The sequence below is a fragment of the Lytechinus variegatus genome, chromosome 2 (genome assembly GCF_018143015.1).
Source record: "Lytechinus variegatus isolate NC3 chromosome 2, Lvar_3.0, whole genome shotgun sequence".
In the NCBI taxonomy this organism is placed as follows: domain Eukaryota; kingdom Metazoa; phylum Echinodermata; class Echinoidea; order Temnopleuroida; family Toxopneustidae; genus Lytechinus; species Lytechinus variegatus.
The window spans coordinates 78,388,197-78,414,325 of NC_054741.1; the positions used below are offsets into that span (position 1 = coordinate 78,388,197).

General features: G+C 34.5%; 2 protein-coding genes across 3 annotated transcripts in view; one reads left to right on the forward strand and one right to left on the reverse strand.

Annotated features, from left to right (window-relative positions):
• Positions 1-9,379, reverse strand: part of LOC121409148 (dentin matrix acidic phosphoprotein 1-like) — a 29,375-nt gene extending 19,996 nt beyond the window's left edge. The window contains exon 1 of the mRNA XM_041600984.1: positions 9,272-9,379. The gene's annotated coding sequence lies outside the window, so the exon portion shown is untranslated. The remainder of the gene's footprint in view (positions 1-9,271) is intronic.
• A 1,779-nt stretch (positions 9,380-11,158) lies between these two features.
• On the forward strand, positions 11,159-20,240 carry LOC121409644 (thiopurine S-methyltransferase-like). Of its 2 annotated transcripts, none has more exons than XM_041601552.1 (9): positions 11,159-11,347; positions 12,182-12,311; positions 13,395-13,487; positions 13,795-13,927; positions 16,389-16,441; positions 16,859-16,933; positions 17,435-17,523; positions 18,540-18,620; positions 19,248-20,240. In XM_041601552.1, the coding sequence occupies exons 2-9, from the start codon at positions 12,187-12,189 to the stop codon at positions 19,361-19,363; spliced, it is 765 nt and encodes a 254-aa protein (XP_041457486.1). In that variant the 5' UTR covers positions 11,159-11,347; positions 12,182-12,186; the 3' UTR covers positions 19,364-20,240. The 2 variants fall into 2 exon arrangements, with proteins under 2 accessions (XP_041457486.1, XP_041457489.1); XM_041601555.1 differs by lacking the exon at positions 11,159-11,347 and adding an exon at positions 11,841-11,930.
• The last annotated feature ends 5,889 nt before the right edge of the window (positions 20,241-26,129 follow it).

Here is a 26,129-nt window from a genome sequence, read left to right on the forward strand (position 1 = left end):
AAAGTTATTAGAGTTCAAAGTTTTGGATTTGTGACATCATAAACGAGCAGCTGCCCCATGTGTTATGTAATATAAAATGCATAAATTTCAAATTTTATATGGTTGCTGATGACTTAATTTTGTTTTCTATTCATGATCGGGTGTGAAATGATTTGTCTATTGATATACAAAAGGTAAAGTAAAAACCATTTTCAATTTTCTGAGAAAATGACATTTAATTGTTTTTTTACCATTCGCTATGTAGGAATGCTGCTCGCATATGACGTCACAAATCAAATAATTGACATTCTAATAACTTTTTAATTATTTGATGAATTTTTCTCAAACCTTCGTCAATATTTTTTATTATTTTTTCTGCTATTTTTACAATAAACTTTTTGTCAGGTTGAACTTCCCCTTTAATACATTGATTTAACATGACATGGACATGTTACTCTGATAAAAAACAAATCCTGATCAGTGTTTGAGATGTTTACTTTGTGAGCTGACTACTGGAGGGTTAAAGTCTAAAAGACAACATACTGACTTACACCATCACATAATGCAAGGATACTGAGGGGTGGAATGGTGGAAAGATAACTATGTAAAAAATATCTAAGTTAACCTTTTGACTTGAATCTCTTCTTAAGTTGAATAGTCATTTAAGTCAAAACAAGTCATTTAAATGTCACAATTATAACAGAAGTATAAGAGGTCAGACTTAAAGAAGAAAAGCATAGTTCTGTGATCTAAAGTAATGCAACCTAGGTTAAGTTACGTCCTCGGCGTTCATCCGAACCGTCGAATCAGTCAATTTTGGTCCCCCCAAAAAATTGATTTTGAGGTTTTTGCAGAAAATGAAAGGGCAAGTCCTATACTATTCATAACTAAATTTTTAGGCAGCAATTTATTTTATTTTCTGAGATATGAGGTGATTTTCATGGCGATGCCATACAACTATTTAATAAAATGAGCAAATCCCATTGGAAATGTGTACTTTAGCAGAGTGATACGATGTTTTGACTGACCACATGCATTTAAATCGTGGTCGGGTTTGTTGTATCCACTATGGCGTTTTTATCCAGGGGAAATCTAAACCACTCAAACCGAAATTACAAGCATGGAGCTCTTTTGTGATATTTTCTCCCATCCTTGGTTTTGCGTAAAAATAGGGATACCAATGTCAAGCAATTATCTTGATCTTTCCAACTATGGTTTTTTTTTCTAGCAATGAATATATTGTATGGCTAGGGAACTAAGTGTGAAAATTATAGTAAACTTTGAAGTTGATTTTCTCTGAAATGGGTTGTCATCGGCGGTCATCCAAACCGTCATATCACACATACGACCGTTTGGATGACCGCTGACGAATTGTATCTTATATGCTTTTCACACTTCACTTTTTGTCCTAAATTGGTGGGGCTAAGAGGGGGGGGGTCTTAGCCCCACCAATTTCTTGGGGTTAAGCTTAGCCCACTTCGTTTTCACACTACGTTTTAGCAAAGTGGGCTAGCACGGTAAATAGTACGGTACTATCTGGCCCTGCAAAAAAGCAGGGTTAGCCGGCTTATTGTGGTGCTAGCACCACAATTGCGGTGCTAAGAGATGCAGTGTGAAAACGAAACAGGGCTAAGGAAAGTGGGGCTAAGCATTAGCCAATCACAGAAGTCGATTTGCACGTTCATCACGCTCTGTACGGTAAAATCATCAATATTCATGAGCTGAGGGATAGTCTGGGGTTAAGGCATAAACCACGGTTGAGCAGATAGTATGGGGTTAAGAAAGACAGTGTGAATCAAAGATAGTATGGGGTTAATGATAGTCCGGGGTTAAGGATAGTATGGGGTTAAGGAAATGCAGTGTGAAAAGCGTATTAGAGAATACAAGCAAAATTGAAAAAAAATACATATGTCATTTTACAAAATCTTATAACAAAGCACTCAACTTCATTTAGCAGTAAACCCTGACAGTCAAGTAATTAACCCCCAGAATAGGAATAGTGAATGTGCACAGGCACGACTTCAAACAATCTTTTGGTCCTTGAGCTATTAATATTGATTTAATATCTCTGTTGATAAAAGAACAAATGAATCTATAAACAACTGATCCTTATCACTTTCTGTTTCTCACCTTTGATTTATGTACTGCCGTACAGTATTTGAAGAATGCAAGCAATATTACCACTCGAGTTTGAAATACTGATATCATCATTATATTTTATGTCATCAAAATCTAGTTATTAATTCATTCATTTATTCACTCACTCATTCATTCATTCATTTGATTGATTGATTCACTCACTCATCACTCACTCCCTCCCTCCGTCACTAACTCACTCACTCACATCAGAACAAACATATTTTTCTCAAAATATAATTCATTTTGCAACTAGCACATCAATGATGTGGAGCTCATGCGGCATCTCGCAACAAAATTTAACACAATTTTAATTTCAGCCCAGTTGACACTATAGTGAATTATATTGGTGACATGAATTGAGGATATAGAATTGAAATTGATGAAGAAATGACGATCTATGAATAGATTTCATATAAATTCAGCATCAATAACTTTTTAGTCAAAATTGCTTAACTCTGTGTAGAACCTTGGTGAACCTCATGTAGCTCTCAGATGGAACAAAAATAATCAAAATCAATCAACAAATAAATATTTTTTTTGAGTTTTGAAAAATATATGAATAAATTAGCATATTTCATGAATTTCAAAATTCTGTGTAGAAATTTTGTATCACCACCTCGAGCTATCATATTAAGCAAACAAAATTGAAATTGATCAACAAATTAAGAAGAAAAAACACAGTTTTTGTGATTTATGAATAAATTTTGCATAAATTAGCATAAATAACTTTCTACTGAAAATTTCAAAATTTTGTGTACAAGTTAAGTGAAGCTCATGCAGCTCTACCAGATTGAAGAAAAAAATCAAAATCTGTCAACAAATAAAGAGGCATTTTCTGTGATTTATGAAAAAATTTCGCATAAATTAGCATAAATAATTTTCTACTGAAAATTTTGAAATTCTGTGTAGAAGTTTGGTGAACCTCATGAAGTTCTACCAGATGGAAGAAAAAAAATCTAAATCGGTCAACAAATAAAGAAGAGGGATTTTCTGTGATTTTTGAATAAATTTTGCATAAATTAGCATAAATCATTTTCTACTGAAAATTTCTGTGTAAAAGTATGGTGAACCTCATGAAGATCTATCAGATGGAAGAATAAAATCAAAATAGGTCAACAATTAAAGAAGAAAAAGCATTTTATGTGATTTCTTAAAAATATGAATAAATTAATCTCGCATAAATTAGCATAAAAATTGTTCTAGTCAAAATTTAGAAATTCTGTGTAGAACCTTGGTGAACCTCATGAAGCTCTACCAGATGGTAGACATAAAATCAAAATCGGTCAACAAATAAAGAAGAAGCATTTTATGTGAATTTTTAAAAATTTGCATAAATTAATTTCGGATAAATTAGCATAAAAATTGTTCTGGTCAAAATTTCAAAATTCTGTGTAGAAAGTTGGTGAACCTCATGAAGCTCTACCAGATGGGTGCAAAAAATTCAAAAACGGTCAACAAATAAAGAAGCATTTTTTGTGAATTTTGAAAAATGCGCATAAATTAGCATATTTAATGAATTTCAAAATACTGTGTAGAAGTTTTGAATCCCCTACCTGGTGCTATCGTATAAAGCAAACAGAATTGAAATCGGACTTGAAATGGCTAAGAAGTAGCATTTTGAAATTGTGGACGGACGACGGGCGCCACGGCATAAGCTCATATTGCCCTTTGGGCCGGTAGAGCCAAAAAAGAATGTCTTGGCTTAAATGTTGAATAGATCATCGTGAGCATGATCTCTGAAATATTCCTCTGCAAGTTACCTCAGATGGGAAAAGAGTGTATACTACATCATAACTTCAGACAGCTCCATAAAAGGATTCTTGCTCTGACAAACACAAAATCAAATGTGCAAATAATCGGACATTGTGATGTATGGATAGCAAATTGACTATCTGTCTATGACATGTCTTTTAATGATAGATTGACAAATAAAGGTCTATACCAGCTCTAGCAGTAGCTGGCATATTTTATGACAAATCCAACATGTACTTTATCACATAGGAAATCACAAACAAGAATGTACATGTAAAGACTTTCCTTTGCTTACAGCTATCACTCATTCAGTCTGAAGCATCATGAGCATGGCAATCATAATATAATATGTGTGAATTGGTCTATAAAAACTATCATTATTTAAAAAAAAGATGGATTTCAAAGGCTATATTATCTGATAGATTAATGCAAATTAACTCAATATCACCAATGACACAAACAACAAAAGAAAATAATTGGTAAGAGTCATTCCATTTGCCTGCACACAAATAACTCTTGCACACTTGAAAATAAATCATTCTGCAAGCTCTTGCTCATGAACTTTTCAATCATTAAACACTTGTGAAAGATTCATGCAGTAATAATGATGCTTTGCAATAATGTGCTGTTGTGTTGAACTTACTCATTAAAAGTCCAATAGTAGAATATTATACTTAATCATGGTGGGAATAAATGGTGTTTGATTAACATTATCAAATTGATCAACATGACCAAGTAAGAACTGTTTGGTAACAAGTGAGTACTGTCCCCCTCTCTTTATATCTGTGTCTTTCTTTCAATCATTCAAATTCTAAATGTAGGTTTCTATTCTATTTTTGATTGGATATTCCTTGTATTTAACATGAAATATCAAAATATAGAAAACAACACCTATCATGATTGAAAATCTCATCTTCATAACAATAGAAACTGAATTATGAGAACCTCTGAGTATTGTGCTTATCTATATTCGTTTGATAACAATATATTGATCCCACATATTTCTAATTATGGTACATTCGATGCACAGCATAGGCCTCAATTTCATTCACTTTTATGAACCAGCCAACTATGAAAGGCTATACAGCCGTTCATCGTAATTTCCCTACCAACAACCCTATCATAAAATGGCGGGAACTGATAAATTATTCATGGTTCTTTTGTGAGCAGGCGTGAGATTATACTATAAAACCCAGTCATATTGGACTACCTGATGGCATGGGGAGAATTATTAGTTTGGTCTGAGTAAAAATTGATAAATCAGCATTGAACGCAATAGTAGGCAATCATTCTCTATGACAGCATAGCTAGTGTATTTCAAACACACGATATAGCAATTCATGAATTTTTCCCAGTAAGTGGCATTAGTATCAATTGCAAGCAACCTTGCTTTTCTAAGTGAATTTAATATGTATTCGGGCTATTCATTGTTTTTTTGTTCAGCAAAAGAAAAATGGCCAACTCAAATATGTGCCAGAACAGGTCTTATTTGGGCAATATTTGGTAAAAAAATATCACATTCAATTGACTCACAGTAAGAAACTCCAGAAAAATAAGCATTATCGTTCAAGTGTAAGAAGCAAAAATTTTACATTTCTTTATTTTTTTCAGTTACTGCTAATACTGATAAATAAAAAATATATTTGTCACAGAAACTTCTTATTATGTTTTGAAAAAAAATCATGTTTTTTTCCAACATCACCTTTTCATTCATCATTATTCAATGAGCAATTATGCCCTTCATGATATATTAAGTTCTTTAATATTTCAAATGTTTATTTTTATAAGACAATGCATTTCAACATTTTCTTGCATTAATATATGTGAAGGAGAATCAAATCATTAGAACCAGTTGAATTTACATGAGAGAAAAATAAAAGAAACAGATTGAGTTTGAGGAAGATTATGAATAATTAAGTTTGACAAACAATGCTCATAATAACTGATGAGACAGCTTCTTATTTACTCTAGTACAGATTTCACTGTAATCTTTGTCTCTCGCATCATGTGTACTGTTTCAAGAGAATTACATTAAGGTATGACAATTTCACAACATCATATCATGGATTATTTGTTCTATCATTATAATGAGTAAAAGCAAAACATGTTTTCAGAGGTATATTTTCAGTGTCCAAAGGGGGAGAGAATTGTATATTACAGATCTTGTTCACATTAATGAGAGAACAATGTACATGTAGTGCTCTCATCATTCTTTTGCTCATATTTCTTACTTTTTTTTCAATTTGAAGATTCTTGGTGCTCTCTTTCTTTGATTTTTCCACTTTTACACCAGCATTCTCATTCTCCTTTTATTATCACAGCAACAGAGCAAATGTTGTTCAGAGCCATCAATGTAACCCTGCCTTTAACATGGCATAATAGATGAAATGTTATTGTTTTGAACACAGGTTGGTCTGGAGGAAGGGGGAATTGGGGAGAGCACTGCAGGGGGTAAAATATGAAGCATGGGTGCCAGGTGATGAATCTGTCATAATTGGGTTGGACTAGTTCTAACATGGTGGCCGCATGTTTCAAGGTGTACTATCATCAGGGTTGTAGCTAGAGCTCAATGTGTTGGGGGGGGGCACTATATATATATATATATATATATATATATTGTCTGGTTTGGGGGGGGGACGGATGGGGTATACACCCTTTCTTACATACAAAATGTTCACCATCTCGGTATGGTATGTAGGAATTTCCTTCATAACAATATCATTTTTTACAGACCTTGGTGGCTGGCTATGTGCCAATTAATCCTAACCTTAAGTTTGACTTCCAGAAAGAATGCAAGGAAAAAAATCTTCAGTTTAAAACGAGTAAGGTATAGGTATTATATTTGAATAGGTAAAAGTAAGTTATCTCAAAGAACCATACAACACATTGTCAGTGAATACAGGGGAGAAGGGGCAATCAAGTTCCCAATAAACTCAAACTGTTCTACTTCTTAAATAAAATGTTTGTCCTACACTTATAACTTACTTATGATTGAAATAAATTTAATCCATCAGGTCATGTAATTTTTCCTATTTTCCTCATGTATGAATCAGCACTCATCAAGGGCAAAACTGTAATTTTTAGAAACTCACAAGAATAATTTCTTGAATCAATTATACTTCTTTTTTTCTGGTGATTTGGAAGTGATATGATTGTGATGAAAGGCAATTATTTATTACTAATTTTGGTATCTCCCAAAAGTATATGTTATAATCACGATCAATTCCTATATTACTTTACCCTAAAACAATGAATTGAAGGATATAATTTAACAAAAAGTGTTTTTCTCAAAAGACTTTGCTGAAAATGTCAAAATCGCATTTATGTACATTAATTGTTTCATGTGTTTACTTTGGTCTTTCCTCATATATCATCATGTTTCATTGGTGAAGAGAACTAATTGAAGAAATGATTCCCAGTCGGAGTGTCTCATAGTCATTGTAAGACTGATTTCAGTCTATGGTGGTGGAGGTGTAATGAAGCAAGATGTAGTGCAGCAAAATATCAGACAAAATAGACTGATGCTTTTGGTCTATGAGTATGATTATTAAAGGTCAAGTCCACCTCAGAAAAATGATGATTTAAATCAATAGAGAAAAATCAGACAAGCACAATGCTGAAAATTTAATCAAAATCGGATGTAAAACAAGACAGTTATGACATTTTAAATTTTCACTTATTTTCAACAAAATAGTTATATGAACGAGCCAGTTACTTCCAAATGAGAGAGTCGATGATGTCACTCACTCACTATTTCTTTTGTTTTTTATTGTTTGAATTATACAATATTTCAATTTTTACGAATTTGATGATTTGGACCTCCTTGCCTGAAGCACAAAATGTTAAAATAATGGAATTCCACATGTTCAGGGAGGAATGAAACTACATTTCATATGACAATGATGAGAAAATCAAAATATTTCATATTTCATATAATAAAATACAAAAGAAATAGTGAGTGAGTGATGTCATCAACTCTCTCATTTGGATGTAACTGGCTCGTTCATATAACTATTCTGTTGAAAATAAGCGAAACTTTAAAATGCCATAACTTTCTTATTTTCCATCCGATTTTGATGAATTTTCAGTGTTATGCTTGTTGAATTTTTCTCTTTTTATTCAAATAAACTTTTTGTTGGGGTGGACTTGTCCTTTAAATCTTTTGAAAAAGTGAGGATACATCTATTTTGGGCTAAAAATAAAAATGAAACTTTGAAAGAAGTTACGTCTATGGGACCAGTTTGTGGTGCTTCTGGTGACATGTTCCCGAAGGCCACAAAGCAAAAATATGCTTTAAGTTTAACTTTGAAATCCTACTAGTTTATTTCTTGTTATTTATCACAATGACAAAATATTTTGGATTTTCTTAAAGCTGAGACAGAAATGGCGTTGACCTCCTAGCACCTCTACAGTTGAAATCAGTCTCTTTGGAAGAATTTTGAAATATTTAAAACTTTTTTTTCTTTCTCCTCTGAATAGTCCAGAAAAACCAGGGGGGGGGCACTCAGTATATAATGCATAGTGGGTTTGAGCCGTGGCGGGGACCCCCATTTTTACACTCAAATTTCCGTTCCAAGGTATAGCATTTTTGTCTTATTGAGAAAAAGAACAAAGAAAGCCGTTCCAAGGCATAGCATTTTATTCTTATCGAGAAAAAAGAAAAAGAGAAATCCGCTCCAAAGCTTCGCATATTTTTTGTTATGCCGTTCCGATCGCATTGATCTGCTACAATGAGCTGCAATTTTGGTGAAAAGCGGCCGGAGGCCGCGCTATCTGCATCATGCACGCATGACCATTCCATAGGGATGCCTATGCGCTCACACGCTGGCGATCCGTTCCAAGGACCCCCGTTTTCACAAACATTTCTAGTTCCGAAGCCCATTCCGAGGACTCTCCTTTTTACAATAAACCTGTTCCAAGGCCCCCGTTTTTTGTCTTGCCCGCGGCACACTTCCACCATTTTTTTGGTCGAGTGCCCCCCCCCCCCCCCGGGTAGACAAACAACCTACAAAACAGAGACTGGAGCTTTTTTAGCACCTAGTTGAATGGGTCTTGGGATGCAGCACTCATTCAATGAACAAGGTTATAATGGGCTCTCCTGTAAACCCAAGAGCTCATTGGCTAACTTAGAGCTTTTCCATCTCCCCGATGATGCAGAATGGGAGCCATTGTTTGCTTTGATTTTTAATACAGCTGATGACATCGCCTTCAACACGCACTGATGCAGCTTACCCAGGGAGCTCCGGCCCGCGAAAGGAGCTCCCTGGGTTATGACGCAGCATGCAACGGCCAAACAGGCCACATGATTGAGGCAAACAAGATCCAAACCACATTCACAACTCAACTTAGCACTTAAAAGATTTAACACCACATGCATCTACTTAATGAAAGATATACTTACGTTTTCACATTCAGATGATCAAAATTGGTTCACATTTTCGACATCTTTGTCGCGTTTTGCATTGCAGTTGAAATTACCGGCCGGGTGTAGTTTCTGCGTGTGAAGAAAGAGCGCATACAGGACTTTTTCCCGTAGCAGCAGACGACGCTGTATTATTACCGGTAGAGGGCCCAGGACCATTTTGTGGGAGATCCGGATTGACGCCATATAGAGGTGGATAAATATAATCTACCTCTGTAATTGACGCAAAGTTGGGTTGGATTGAAGACGTGCTGTGAATCAACATGATCATCATTCAATTCAATTCAACTAAGGGTGGATCCAGGATTTAAAAAAGGGGGGCACATTTTGCCGAGGAAAAATTCGACAAGCAAGCCGGAAAAAATGAGTCTTCACTTTCAAGGGGGGGGGGGCACACTACTGTTTTAACGGAATTTTCTATTAAATACTAATAATAAGAAAAAAAAGCACGATTGAGCGATTTTTCAAAAACCCTTTTAATGACCATGGGAAGCAGGGGTGCTGAAGTGCCTCATTTCGCTGGTGAGGGGAGAGTGCTGCGTAGGCCTATATTATTCACCATAGGTATACCCCCTGGTAGGTACGCTTAATAGCAGAAATTTAATCACCTGTATTTTGTTGCGGAACCCTTTTTTGCTTGGCAAATTACACGTGATCCAAATGACCTTTATTTTTTGTAGTGACCCTTTTTTTTGCTTGTCAAATTTCAACCAGAACCCCCTGTTCAAAATAGTTCCCAGGACCCTGACCTTTTTTAAAAAAAATAAACTTTTAACTTTGTGATAGATATTCGGAAAGTGATATCATAAGTTCACACTTTCTCCCTTTATTGGGGTCGTGAAAGATTTTCTCTCCTAATTACTGAAAATCATCCAGATCGCTTCGTTCCTTTATACAGTGTGGGAATGGGTTATTCAAATAATAGTTCATGTCACTGCATATACGTTTCGTGGTAGGCCTCGTCACAAAAAAGTGAAAGATCGTATATGTGTTTATGCATAGGAGATGTATATGAAAAATATCATTGTTATTGTTATTATTATTATCATTATTATTGTTATTATTATTGTTATAAAAAACCGGATTATCTTTAAGATTTTGTTACTTGCCTTTCATAGTATTCGTGGATCAGCACCACAATACTGTCTTTCATTTACCAATCACTACAGACCAGGCAGATCTTTGCGCTCATCCACCTCTGGCTTACTTGTCATTCCGAAAGTTTCAAAAACTTGGGGGAAAGATCATTTGCTTTTGCATGCCCCACTTTGTGGAATAGCCTTCCTGAATGTACCTCTGTCGAAACTTTCAAAAATCTTCTAAAAACTTTGCTATTTAACTCTTAGCTCTTTATGCGCCTTGAGCACTCTACAGAGTGGATTTGGCGTTTTACAAGTCTCATTATTATTATTATTATTATCATTATTGTCATTATTTTTATCATTATTATTATACTATTACTATTATTGTTGATGTTGTTATCATCTGTGAACAAACAATTCTGCATCATATTGCGATAGCTCAGTCGGTAGAGCGGGGGTTTCGGATTCCGGTGACCCGGGTTCGATTTCCAAATGGTGCGCTAGTGCCCTTTGGTAAGGCATTTATCCTCATTACCAGGTCCCTCGGAGAGGACTTTAAGCCGTTGGTCCCCTGGTTGCTTGCTCACAGGCATTCGTGCTTTTAGCAGTCAGGTAAAATAACCTCGGTATAATTACGAATCACTACTGTGTCACTTATTCTATCAAAATGACAAATGAATTATTTCTGCAAACCACTAATGCATCGACATATTGTACACTTAGTACTGTGCAGCGATCCGTAATATCGACCAAACCATTTATAAATGAATCGAAATATCAATAACTTTGCATTACTACCAATCCCATTCAATTTCGATTCCTTCCGCTTGCTCATTGCATGTATGATAGAAGAGTTACGATATAAGTTTTTTTTTCCATTTTCCTGCCTGAAGCAGACGCCTGGGGGAACAGACGTCATAGTCTGTCTTCTCATTTCGACGCTTGATCTATAATGTTCCACTGGTAAATCCAGGTGAGTATGATTGTTATCAAACATGATTATAGTTATGATCATAACGACATGCACGGTGGTGAATTACGATCATGAGCGTTTGTCTGCTCTATGGATACAAACTTGACTAAACCGCAGTATATTGTTGAGTCTATAATCGGAGAAGCATATAATATTATACACATTAACATGGCATTGGCCATGGACACTGGGGACACTGGGTACATGCAGCGGACAGTATAGATTGAAATGAAGTGGAAGCAAAGGTCTAGTCTGAATACAGTTTTCATGATATCACGTCTATATGAAAGAGAGGTGTATTGCATGGTGTTTGTACAGGGTCTAAGTCAACGTCTAGTTCATGAACTTGACAAATATGAATGTTCAAATCTGATCAAACAGAGAGTATAGGCTATTCTGTCCATGCGTATACGTACTTATGTGCAATGTTAGCTCCCTATATGATCAGCTCATGCAAGCACAATCTACACTACCGCTGTATTGGCAATACCATTACTGTAGCCTCTGTATATGTTGGCAGTATTATCAAGTAGTAAAATAATATCTTAACATTGCAGGAGCTGTATTACAGTAGGAGTAACAGGTGAGGTACATTGGTAGACATTTCGTATCGTCGATACCAGTGACGGAATTACATAAACGTTTTAAAGGTGCCGAGTTACTGTTCTGACATTTTCCGAAATTTGTGAGAGAGTAAACAATCATAATGTATTTTAAAGAGTGATTAATTGTGTCATATTTGTATATTAAAAAAGATAAAATTTGCCGGATACATTAAGGAATTATATGAAAATTATTACGTTAAAAATGTAATCATCAATTTTTTTAAAAAAGGAAATATGTCTGCCCAAATTGAAAGTGAAAAAGCCCCAACTGGCCCGGTTCCATCAGAAGAAGAATGGGAAAAGACATGGCTTGGTACAGATGATAAACCTCTGGCTCATGCGGATAGACCTGTCACTGAGTAAGTTATTCCTTTTGTTGGTAAGAAACTTTACTATCAATGAGAAACTACTTCTAGGATATTTTGACTGGGGCCGGCAAGACGACCTCAGGATGACGTCATTAAAAAAAAAATAGAAACAGAGGGGTATTGTAAAGTAACACGACCACGACTTCTCTTTTTAATAACCCTCTTTCCTCCTTTTCCTTCAGCTTTTTTCCCCGGCTTTTTTCACTACTTGAAAATCTTGGGGGGGGGGGGGGTGGGCTCCAATGAAGGCTTCTGTAGCACCGCCCCTGGTGGAGACACAATTATGCTACCTTGTCTGGTAGACACAAAAATAAGTTGTCCTATTATACCTGATGGAATGCTATCATAATGTTAAATTATCTTGCCAAGTCGGCACACTTGAATTTAATCTGTTTTTATTGCAACATATATGTTGTCGACTCTCAATCATTACGTTTCATTATGGAGACCAAATAATGATTTTAATGGTTAATAGTTAGGTCGTCACTCCGATCGTCACATGCCCCCGATAGCGACGATATATGTTTTTTTGTAAATAAAACTTTAAATTAGATATGATATTTAAGATTGAATATTGTGATTAGAGACGTGACAAAATGTAACATCGTTTGAATATAATATGTACATAGTTTTATGGTCCGTATTCTGAAGTCGGGTTTAACTTAAACTCAGGTTTAAAGTTGTGGTTTAAGTATGGATAGCCAATTGTTACATAAATCACTAACAGTAGAGATATCATATTTCAGCTCATTTGGCACTAACATAATTTACAACTGTCTAGGAAGTATAAAAAGATTATTGTCTTCACCATCGATGAATCAGGAAAGAGCACAGTAAACATAAAAACAATACAACTTAATAAAAAAAATGACACGTTGGCTTCCCATAATTTTAGCACAGAGTTAGACAATGGTCTAAGTTAAACCCAACCTGACTTCAGAATATGGGACTATGCCATTAGTCTATTGTTTGAAATGATACGTATGCTTGACATTTCTTTTTGACATCTAGACGCTCCATTTTGTATCAAATATCTACTGCAATGTATCATTATTTTTTTTTTCAATAAAACAGGAATCTTATCAAGTTTGTTGATAGACTAACGAACGGGAAGTCTGGGTCTACGATATTTCTTCCTTTATGCGGAATGAGTAATGATATAAAATGGTAAGTCACTCAAATTTCATTTGACATTATTTTTTAATTAAATGGATCAGTTACTCTTGCGTTGTTCGACGGAAAAAGTCATGAAATACTTTCTTTGTGACCAAAATGATTATTAGTATTCTAAATTTCAGCTCATTTATGGTTGCCATCAGAGACAAAGTTTGTTATCTGGAAAATAACAAATTTTCTCTCCCATCATTAATGAGGATAGAATATCTCTTTGACCGACAAATTAGATCTCTTGTATCATTCAAATACTCCCACTAAATAATTTCCCGCCACGTCTGTTTTTTTATTTTCATCAAAGGTTGGTTGACCAGGGACATCGTGTTATCGGCCTGGATATCGTAGAGAAATCGTTTCGTCTGTTCTTCGAAAAATACCAGATGTCTTTTACAGTCAATGATCTACCAAACATCCCCAATGGAAAAGTGTTTGAGGTGGGTTTGAAAGACTTATTTCTTTTCTTTATTTTCAGGAGAGTCCCCAAAGCCCGTCTCCGTTGATCTGTTCCTGGATATTTTTACACTTTGGGGGCAAGGTATTATTACATGTAATTTATTTAGTTGCCACAGGGGGCCGATGCAAAATTAAATTTAAGATCTCAATCTGGTGGATTTAGAAGTCTTTCTTTCCACTCTCATTCTGAGTTTAGATTGGTATCCATCCAAAATCTTGAAAAAATCATTATCCATCAATAATAATGATTATACTAACAACATCAACATCATACACAACAACAACAGCAACATTAACAACAACAACAACAACAAGGGCGCCGGAAGCGGGGGGGGGGGGGGCACTTGCCCCCCCAAATAAAATTTTTGGGGGGCAAAACGAGATTTTGCCCCCCCAACGTGCCCCCCTGAAAGATGAAAAATGATAAATTATTTAAGGACAAAAGTAAATGAAGGCACTTTTCTGCCTGAAAATTGTCATTTCCATTGTCAAAAATGAAAAATTTTGCAAATACATTATCATAGTAAGCCTCGCGTCTTTTGACGAACAGTTCCTCTGTGAAACATAGCTTTGATAAGCCCCTTTTCCATCTTATTACAGTGTGATAACGTTTAACCTTTTAATGAATCCATTTCAGACTAAAAGCGAATGGCAAATTGATAGTGGTCCACCAATGATTAGGTTTATAATTCTATGATGCTGGCTGTGTCGTCTAACAAACGCGCGGTCGCCCAGAAACGCTCAGACCGGACCCGATATAACTAACGCGCGTGAACACTAGTTACTCGAGCAAGATATGGAATCTATGTCATAGCTATCAAGCCCAGAAACCATAACATCTCGAGAAACTTGTTTCAATTATTTCATTTTCAACTAAATTTAAATTTAGTTAATACAGTGATAACAAGAAAGCGGTGTTGGAACGCGTCTGCCCGTCGAAGTCGAACCAAAGATCGTAGGTTCGAGTCCACCCTGGGCGGATGACTAAAGTCAGTGCGTTGTGTGTAAACGTCTCTCCCATGTTTCATAGATGCAGGCTATGTTACAATGGAAAACACTCCGTCCCTCGGATAGGACGTTAAATGGAGGCCCCGTGTAGAGGAGAGTCACCACCTTTGCACGTTAAGAACCCACTGCACTATTCGTATAAGAGTAGGGGGGAAACCCCGGTGTCGAGGTCCACCTGCACCCCCCCCTCCAATCAGTTATATCGGGAGGAGAGACCTGTGGATCATAGTGATTAAGTTCGCTTTTCGCCTCCCAGGCACAGGTGACGCCAAACAAATAATAATAACAATTCAGTGCCCTAAAGAAAATACCAAGGTCATTTCAACTCAATATAGACATGTTATCAGAAAATTACACTCAGAATAATCATGTGTAGAGGATTATAATTTATAATTTGTAAAAATGGTGAATCCCACTCGAAAGCAACTTAGCGATAATGTTTGGACATGAACAAAATAAAATCATCTGTGAAAGTGTCTTCTTGACCAGAAGATATTATCCGAGATATGATTTAAAATGTAAATAATATAAAAGAAAAAATAAGCGTTACAGTAGTGCTCTACTATAAAAAAAATCTTAATATATTTTCACAGCCCCGTATTTCCTCTATTCATTTTCATTGGCATGATTGGAAGGCGTTTTGTCTGATACTATTTCAGCTCATATATAGCACTTATGTATTTTAGATTCCAAAATTTATTCCCATTACTTGTTACTAGTCAGATCGAGATGGCAGCTATGTTCTCTGGTTCATCCCAGCTTTTGTTATTCATGGACGTTTGCAAAAATAAAAAAAAACAACCCGGGAGTGGGTGGGGCTGCAAGACCTAAATTTTCGAAGAAACGTATGAGCGAGGGGATTTGTGATGGGGGAGCTTTTGCATTTTCTAGAATGAAATTGAAGGATTTCGTGCACACTTTTGGTGAATTTTTTGAATTTTGCCCTCTCGATCGGCGGCCCCCGGCTGCGTACGGTCATGTTTGTCATCTTAAAGTCTTTAAAAGGCCTATATTACACTGGTTTGAAACAATTTCGTTTGCAATAAGGCTCGTAATTTGCTGGAACTGCGACCCTGGTCACGAAGAAACACCAGGCTGGGTCAGGAGGGCCGGCCGGCCGGAGGAAACAGAAGGAGCAAAAAGAACTCCAAGACTGTTTAATTCTCAAGAAATTTATTTTTTAATGCACTTAGAAACGCAACTTTTATACTCCATTTTACACAAAATCCTTACCGTGGTGGGGGGGGGGGGTCCATAGCCTCTCCCCCTCGATCGCTTCGGTATCTCACGTTGTCAAAAATATTGTGCCCCCTTCGGGATTTTGCCCCCCCAAAAAAACTGAAAGTGTTCCGGCGCGCCTGTTAACAACAACAACAACAACAACAAAGGCAATACTGTTATCACTATCATGACCCATTTTGTTTATCTTTTCAGAACGAGGAAAAGACCATCAAACTATTCAAATGTAATATGTTCGATTTTGACGTGTAAGTATGAGCCACGCAGATTTTTGAGATTGTATATCTATTTGTTTTTAATAGATAAAGGTTTTAATGACCGAATTGATGAAATAATTTTTCACTAAACTTTTCTTCTCTTTTAAACAGTTCTTTGTATATTGAATTCTCATTAATTAATCCTATTGTAAATAACGAAAAAAAAATGATTTTAAATAATTTTGTTTTCATTTTTCACAAACATATAGTTTTTCAATATGAATATGCAAAAATGTTGTTATACAAATATGTATTTTTTTAACAGAAAAATGCGCAGTTTCCTGACAGCAAAACCTTGTAACGGGATACGCACGTAACACAAATATAGTGATAACATTATTTGTAACAGTCGATGGATGTTTGCTTACTTAATAATGTGAAATTATCTCAAAATATTCCCCTTTTCAGCTCACTAATGGAAAAGGTTGATGGTATTTGGGACTGTGGGGCACTAATAGTCATTAGTACACCAGATAGACCAAAGTAAGTTACTTCTATCCTCCTATCTTCCTTTGTCAATGTTACGTAACAACAATTGATGTCATAAATGGTTTATTTCAATATCTAAACTATTGTTAGTACTTTTTAGATATTATTTCACGGTGTTTTCATTAAGATGAAATCATGAAATTGTCTTAAATTAATAATGAACAGTTATGACCAAAGTATTAGTCTTTGTTCATAGCCATTAAAATCACGGCAGTTGATTGGCTTACGTGGTGTTTTCGAACGAAATCATGGTATCTGTTATTGACAGCCATTTCAACGAAATGTGAACAGTTTCTGGTTTAAAAACATTGGCGCTCTATACTTTGCTGTGAGCGGACAAGTTGTACTTATGTTGTATTATTTAAATGAAGCCACAATGTCATCTGAGAGAAAATAATGAAATGCATCCTACATGACTATCTTAAAAGATATATAATAGCCATCAATGGACATATTTCTAAATTTGTATGTGCGCCCTCTGATGACTTTTTGCAGGTACGGCCAAATGTTGTTATCTGTTTTGAAGCCAGGTGGACGGATATTGAACCAGTCGTATCAATTTATATGGGATGATGAATCAAAAGGTATTACTTTCTAATTTCATTTTTAGTTGGATGGTTAACACTTCTATTGGTTTGAATTGAATCTGCATAAAATTAAGCGAAACCAAAATAAAATTCGAAATAAAACACTTATCAAAACGTTTTAGTTGTTCCCCGCTTTTTTCTTTTTTCATATCATTATGAAACATGATTTAAAGACGTGACCCTTTTTCCTAGCAAAATCATTAAACTGATTAAAACTGCCATAGAAACCTAATAAACAGAAATAACAACCATGAATAAAATTTATGGGGAAATTGAGAACTCGTATATATCTCTCCCTTCCATCCATTGATTTTAACATATATGAGAAAATGAGAGGAAACGGTCAGTAAATAATGGAGAAAATTCCGACAAAAAGTGATGAAATATTGTTAGCATAACTTGCGAACTATCCTTTGTTATTGTCTTTCATAAATTCAGGAAATAATGAACTAACTTCAAAATAATTTTTTAATATAGAGAAACATATATATTTGTCAGAGGATCCTCTCATGTCTTCTGAATGACTGGGGTAACAATATAGTTCGACCCTGGATTTTTGACTTGTCCTTGAAAACTATAATTTGAATGAATTTTAATTTATTGAATTTATTTAAATATGTTTTAATGAATTTTAATAACTGTTAATAAAAATAATGAACAAATTAGAATGAATTTGAATTCTCTTGAATATTTTTTTAACGTAGCAAGAGAATGTGCGAAGAATATTTGCCTCTCCCACTATCTCTTACTCTCTTTTTATAAATATTTTTCGGTTTCTTTACCTTTTACGTACATGATGAAATACACGTTTATCTTGCAAAAAGATCTCAATTTTTTTGTACAATTCAACAATTATACTTCTGCATATTGTATTAAATGTTATGTTTGTTATTAATCATATATGTATTTCACTTATTTGTAAATTGGCCCTTACCATGTATAAATAGAATAAAAATGAATAAATGGGATTCATTGTATACATATATTTTTTCTCTCTCTCCCCTCTTTCTCAGCTGCGGAGATGGAGGCTGGATCAGTCTATGAAGATTATCCATGTCCGGATGTTGAAGAGAAAGATTATCATCTCCTTTATGGTATGTTTATAACGTCATTTCAAATCCTCTGTGTCTTAATAGACAGATTTTTTTCGTGATATATATGGTATTTATGGATTTTATTCTTTTACCACAAATAAAGAGAACTCTGATTGTTATAAATTGTTTATCTGAAGAAATTTATAGAACAGAACTGATTTTTTATATAGGGTAAAATGAATCCATAAACACAACAAGAAGATATTAGATTTTCTTTTTTTTCATTTGAACAGTCTAGAGATTCCACCAGTAAACAGATCCTTTGAAATGTTACGAAAATTTGTTGAAAATATTTATTTGAGGAAGCCTAGCCGACGTGCCATTCGAAGAACTTGAAATAGCCATTATGAACAAATAAACGGATGGTTTATTGAGCCTAAAAGCTACACACATGACCTCTGAAACGATACAGTTATTTCATTTTAGAATTTTGATATTTCGACAAGATGCATCAACATTTAGGTGACTTATATGAATTTGCTGTCATAATGATTGTAATTATATCAAGGCCAATTGACACGCGCCACCCCAAAATGAATCCTAATGAGATGATATTTTAGAAGCCATTAGTATTCCTGTAATAAATACCTATTAATTCATTGATTTTGTCTCGTTAATTTCACTCAGGTGCCAGATGTAACATCGAATATATAGGTGAGAAGGATGTGACCAACGAACCTGATTGGGCTGATATGGGGGTCGTATCAGCCAAGGAGAACATTCATCTGATGACTTTAAAATGAACAATGACCGTCATGAATTGAATAGAATTTAGAGATTTTGATTCCTGAGTGCAAGTCTTTCACCGGTAGCACTAGATTTTTTTAGCACTAGATTTACTGCATTCCATTAGAATTCTAACTAAAGGAACAAACTAATGAGTATTAAAGTAAATTCGAATGATATTTTGGGGCAGTGATTCTCTCCTCATTGGCAATGGTCGGATGGGCCAGTTTAACGGGAGAACAGACTTATGTTACTTACATGATTTTTTTAATGGTGGAATGTCTGATTTTCCCCTTGATATGTCATCTGATTAAATCTAAGTTTTGTTGAGGTTGATACATATAAACCAATTTTGCGATTTTTTTCTAACCATATGTGCTTAAGTTGGGATCTAACGTTTGCTTTGGCTAAAAAAATCCACTTTCTGTGGCAATGTGCAAGTGGTATGTCTATATATATAAAACGCTGATATTATTTAAAAGGAAAATATTATGAATTTAACAGGGTCAGAAGTAGAATGAATTTAAGTCAACTAGCTTGAAATAACGAACCACCTTCACATACTCCTCTAAATTAATTCCCCTGCTTTTTTTTTAAATTGTAAATATCTTACATGTGACATTACGTCTATCTTTACAATAATTCTTCTTCGATCCATGATTTGATATCGTATGGATGTTCAGCGATTAAAAAAAATGGAACTACTGTTGCGTATATCTGTCACATCTGGGTATTTCAGCCAGCTTTTTATATACCGACGTACGATATATCGATTTCCCACATGATATCAGTTCTTGATCTCAAGAATTGCCTTTTTGTTTAAGGACAAGTCCACCCCCAAAAAAAGTTGATTTGAATAAAAATATAAAAAATCCGACTAGCATAACACTGAAAATTTCATTAAAATCGGATATAAAGTAAGAAAGTTATGACATTTTAAAGTTTCGCTTAATTTCACAAAACAGTTTTGCAAACGAGGAGACCGATGACATTATCCACTCACTACTTCCTTTTTTTATTTCATTATATGAAATATGAAGTATTCTAATTTTTTACTCATTGTCAATGATATAACGATTAGTTCTTCCCTGAACATGTGAAATTAGCATTGTTTAATATTGTTGAGTCAAGTTGGTCCTTACTGTCAAATCTGTAAAAAATGAAATATTGTATGATTCAAACAATAAAAAAAAAGAAATCGTGAGTGATGGACATCATTGACTGACTCATTTGTATGAAACTGATTTGTGAAAAATAAGCAATATGATGAATTGCAAAATTTTCTTATTTTACATCCGATTTTGATGAAATTTCAGCGTTATGGTAGTTTGATTTTTCTCCTTTTATTCAAATAAACATTTTCCTGGGGTTGACTTGACCTATAACAATGCGAAATGATTCTTGATATTTTGCGTTATTAACTAAATACATTTCTTCATATCAAGAATGGAATCATTGAATACGAATGAAACTCTAGTCGGCATACCCCGGGTAAAACGTCCATGTGTGAAAGCCCGGGTATGCATAGTTTGTTAGATAAAAGGTTAGCACTATTGACACAGAAAGCATGTCAACATCACTTGAATAGACTTTAGAATTGCATTAAGCATTTAATTTAGTTTTCTGCATTGGCAATGACTGAAATCCTGATCATCTTGTATTGATTAATATCGGCTCGTTTCATAAACAGTTTTATGTTTTTACGAACATTATTGGAAATGGAAACTGAATCTTATACAATCTTACATTGTTTTTTTTAACATGTGAAACAGTAATCGATATAATGAATGTGGTGTATGTTTCTTCATTGAATGCTGACAGCTGGAAAATTGATGAATACAACTGAAATGTAAATTATATCTCTCAATGATCAAGTTGATGTAAGTGCGTTTCGAAATGTAGTCAGTCAATACAAGGAATAGATTTCTATTTGACGTCACTCTGTTCAATCGTGCCATTATTATTTTTTCCCCATCTAAACCTTTTTTTAAAACAGATGTGATAGGCTAAGTCTACCCGATTGTGAAAGTGGTGATTTTTTTTCTGATCGCTAAGAATGCTTGTTGAAAGTAACCAGAGGACCAAAGAATTAAAAGGGTTCTCTGGGCTAAAACAAAAATCGAACAGATAAAGAAAACAAAAATGATAAGGAATAATATAACTATGGCATTTAAAAGATTTGCATTATTCCGGTGGAACAGTTCTAGGATATCTTCATGAACATCCAGTGAGCTAATTGATGATGTCATATCCACACTTGTATTTTATTACATTGAATGAGGTTTACTAATTATTTTTTTATCAAGTACTAAACAAATGGATTGGCAACATATTTAGTGCATTAGATATTCATTGCTTCAACGTTTTTCATTATTAGGGACATATTATTCACACGTGTATGTAAAAAGGAAAAAAAATATAATTTCTTGTAATAACAATTAAAAAAAGGAGTGGGATGTGATGTCATTAGCCCTCCTAATGAATATTTATGATGAAATGCATATAACAGTTTTCATAAAATTAAATAACTTCCTTATTTGTCATCAAATTTCGATGAAAGTTTCAGCATTTGTTCTTTGAATGTTATTTTTAGCCCCAGATACCCATTTAAGGCCCTCTCAGATGGACCTGGAAATGGGAATAATTGTGGATTGCGAGATTACCTTGTTGAGTGTAAATTGTTACACCATTACTGCCTTTGCCTATCTTTAAAATTCCTCGACGAAGAAAAATTTTCCCAAAATGAATTTTAGCACTGAAAATTGAAAGTATATACCGACATTTTATTGTGAATATGAATCATGCTAACGCTAAAGGGATGTACATTTAAAAATCAATCTTAACTGACACTAAATATAAAAAACCCTACAACAAATTCAGGATTCGTAATAAATAATGAACTGGTACTTACATATAGCGCATAATCAACTGCTATTATGCGCTTTACATAATTATTCAGCTCGCCAAATTTAGACTACAATAGAATAGATATGTTTTAAGATATCTTTTAAACGTATTTAAGTCCTGCTTAGATTAATTTAGATTTATCTTTTTCGTTATAACCATGTCCCTTCAAGGCAACGATAATAAGCGATCGGTGGATACAATTACAACAGCTGAACACTTCCTTCTTTTTTCTTTGGGGGGGGGGGTGTATAATTTTGATGGATTCGAAGAATTAAAGGATTTTCAGTTTTATAATAAAATGTTTGCTAAATGAATCTGAAGCCGAAAGTAGTAAGTCAGATGTAAACGTGAAGGTGTTGGACTATTTTTATGTTGCGAAAGAATTGTATGTATTCATCTTGACGTTGAGCAACGCACTAAATCTATAAGGGACAGCCTTGGTAGAACATAATTTCATTATTATTTGTATGTATATGCCCCAAATGCACAGACATCCTATATTGATGTATCAAAACCAAGCTTCTTCGTGTGGATATATTGTGTAGAATTATATTTATCTCCATTATTTACGTTTACATTACATTTTATTATGAAAACACCTACATTCTGATGAAATATTTTCAACTTTAATTTTGGGTTTGATTTCATTAATTGCACAATATATTTTTGCTGATCATGCAGCAATGTCCTCTTATGGCCAAGAGAACACGTGTATTTTATTCATAACAATTGATAAATTGACTCATCAAAAACAAAAATACACCTTCTTCTCTTAAACGTGAGGTAAACATCACGCGGAAAATATTCCCAAATCTTAAGCCATTAACGAGATAACGATTTAGATGTGATAAGTTGTATTGTTATCGTATATTGGTTAGTTTATTTCAAGCATTCCTCCAACACAACCTTTGTACCAAAACATATAGATATAACGCGGAGTTTACGTTCATACATCCACCAGGTGTCATGCTGGACTTGAAGTTGGTAATAATTCTTTGAGAAATTTGAATTCGAGAGATGTAATTTAAGTAAAACATAAAAAAAGCATTGAAGGGGAAAAATATAAAGTTTCGAACACTCATTTTTATTTTGCGGTATTCAAAACCAGAATTCAAATAAATAATTGGTGACAAGATAAGTAATTGACATTGGACCACAATGACAGTTTTTATTTTCAGGATATGATGTACTAAATATAGGTTCTCTAACATTTACTTTGGGAAAAGTCCATTTCACAATAGCTTAATACCATGTTTATTTCTATTGTATTCATTCCAACACTGAATGAGTTATACCTATTGGTTGTATTATTTATCCAATCAGAGAATAGCATGCCATGTTCTCGTGTCCAGCGCGTGGTTTCTTATCAGTGTTATATTCTCGTCTTTCAGTTCTTCATATTACCTGGTATATAGCATCAATATTTATCCCCATCATCTTGATATATTTACACTTAAAGCAAATAGTGTAAAGCAGATCGCTATTATAAACGCAGTGTTTTTTTCTGACAGCGTTGCTGATTGTGCAATATGAATATATATGTCAAGGCTATCTGGCGTAAATTGCCGAGTATAAAACTCACATCTCTTTTTTACGAGCACTCAAAGCCCGGGCTCAAAGCGTATTATATTTTTTAAACATTTAGATTTTTGAATTGATTAAGTGGAATGCCTTATCCAGAAAGAAATATATAAAAGTGGTAATCTCTTTCCCTCTTGTAGTAATTGGCCAAAAAGTATCCAGATGAATGATTTCAAAATGTAATTAATTACTAACATGAACATACATTACATAATAGAAAAACCTTGATTAAATACATTGAAATAACTTTATCTTTAGTACAGAATATGTTGATCATCATGGTAGTATAGAATTGCCGCATCTCTCGATGAGAAACGTCGCAATCTGAAATTGCGACTTTTCTCTTTGCTAGGGTAAAATTATAAATGCAAAGTATATATGTCATGGAAACAACCTTTTACATATCATGAATATGCTGAAAATGCCGAAGAAATGATAAAAAGAAATTAAGTCCCATCATAAACATAAGATTAGGAGGTGTCCATCATTTTCCCGTCATGCCAAAGTCGACCTGATGAGATAAAGAATGTTTTTCTCGTCCTAACAATCGACTTGTCCATGTTGACGAGGTCTGGGTTCGCTTTCTGAAAAACATGACATGACGAGATCTAGGATGTTACCTTATTATCTCCTCGTCATGACGAAGTCGACATGAAGAGATTTAAGATGACGTCTTTTCATTTCATTGTCATGACGAATCCGACATTTTTCAAGATTTAGGATTTTGTCTTGTTGTCTCCTAGTGCTGACGAAATCTAGGATGATGTCTCCCTTTTTCTTGTTTCGTTGTCATGACGAAGTCGACATGACGAGATCTGGGATATTTTGTTTTCTCGACTCCTTGTCATGACGAAGTCGACATGACGAGATCTGAGAATCTTCGTTTTCAAGTCGAATTTACGAATCTTTTTGAATAATTTTCTCCCCTCCGTTTATTTTCTTTCCATCTTGTTCCGTATATTTCATATATTTAATTTACAAGGAAGACAAATAACGGTCTTTTGTCCCGGAGAAAGGCTGCGGGTCTTTTTTTTTTGCTGAAGAGCATGATCCATTGCACACGGTCCTAGAGAATTTCAATTTTCCTCTTTCAACGGCAAAAAGCAAATTTTGGACACCTTTCACATACTTTTTTTTCGTAATATTTATCTTGAGTCAATATTTCAATAAGGCTGGACGCAGTACATTAAAGACTAAAAACATATTGATATGTCGGTTATTTCATAAAGGCAGATTATGGTTTACGGTATTGTGTAAAGTCCTGAAAATGATAGTGAAATGGAGAGACGATAAACTGGAGGTTAGAAAGTAAAGTATCTCTTTCGGAAACAAACGTATTCCTTAAAATGACTGTAAACCAGAATATTATAAACAAAGTAGAAAAGTATAGTATTTGGAGAGGTGAGAGAGTCTTCAGTAGATGGTTAAAGGCTTCCTTGAGTTGGGAGTTGTAGAACAGGAGCGTAAGAGGAGACTCAGCTGAGTCTGTTTTGGAGTTTCACATTTCAACTGAAAAGTTTACATAGTGAAGATTAATAATTTTCTTGCTAGGCCGCTAAGCTCCGCAAAAAAACGCCTATCTACTGCAATTATCATCGAATCTCGTGGTTGGACCTCAAAGAAGTTAGTTAGTTTCGATCGAAAAATATAAAATATATCGGTTGGTCGCTGTGATATCTCAGGAGCGGATCCAGTCTTCGCTAGTAGAGGGGGGGGGGGGGGGAATCTAAATAGTGCTGGCGCGAAGCGTGAGCTTTTTTTTTTAAATTTCATGTATTTTGTTATAAAATTCTTGGCAATATTTGTGATCCTGAACAGATGTGCATGCAATTGAATAATTACTGAGAAATTGTCAATATACATTTTAATCTGATCAAAAAGTGACCTATAAAGGACTGCTTGCCTCCATGAAGACGTTAGATATTTAAACAATCAAATAATGCTAATGCAAAGTGCGAGCTGAATTTTTTTTGACATTTCTACCAAAAGAATGGTAATTCCAAGCACTTTTTGTAATCGTGAACAGGATAGTTATCATGGTTAAACGATTGAAGCGAGCGCGAAGCGAGACCTCCTTTACGGACAATCGATTCATGTTTTTTTTAATCAAGAAATTGATAAGTAATTGGGATCTTCTTACATTATTGATGCGAGCGCAAAGCGCGAGCCGAAAATTTTTGCGCAAGCCGAAAATTTTTGACATTTCTACCAAAATAATGAAAATTCCAAGCACTTTTTGTAATCGTGAACAGGATAGGTAGGCCTATAACTAAACGATTGATGCGAGCGCGAGCG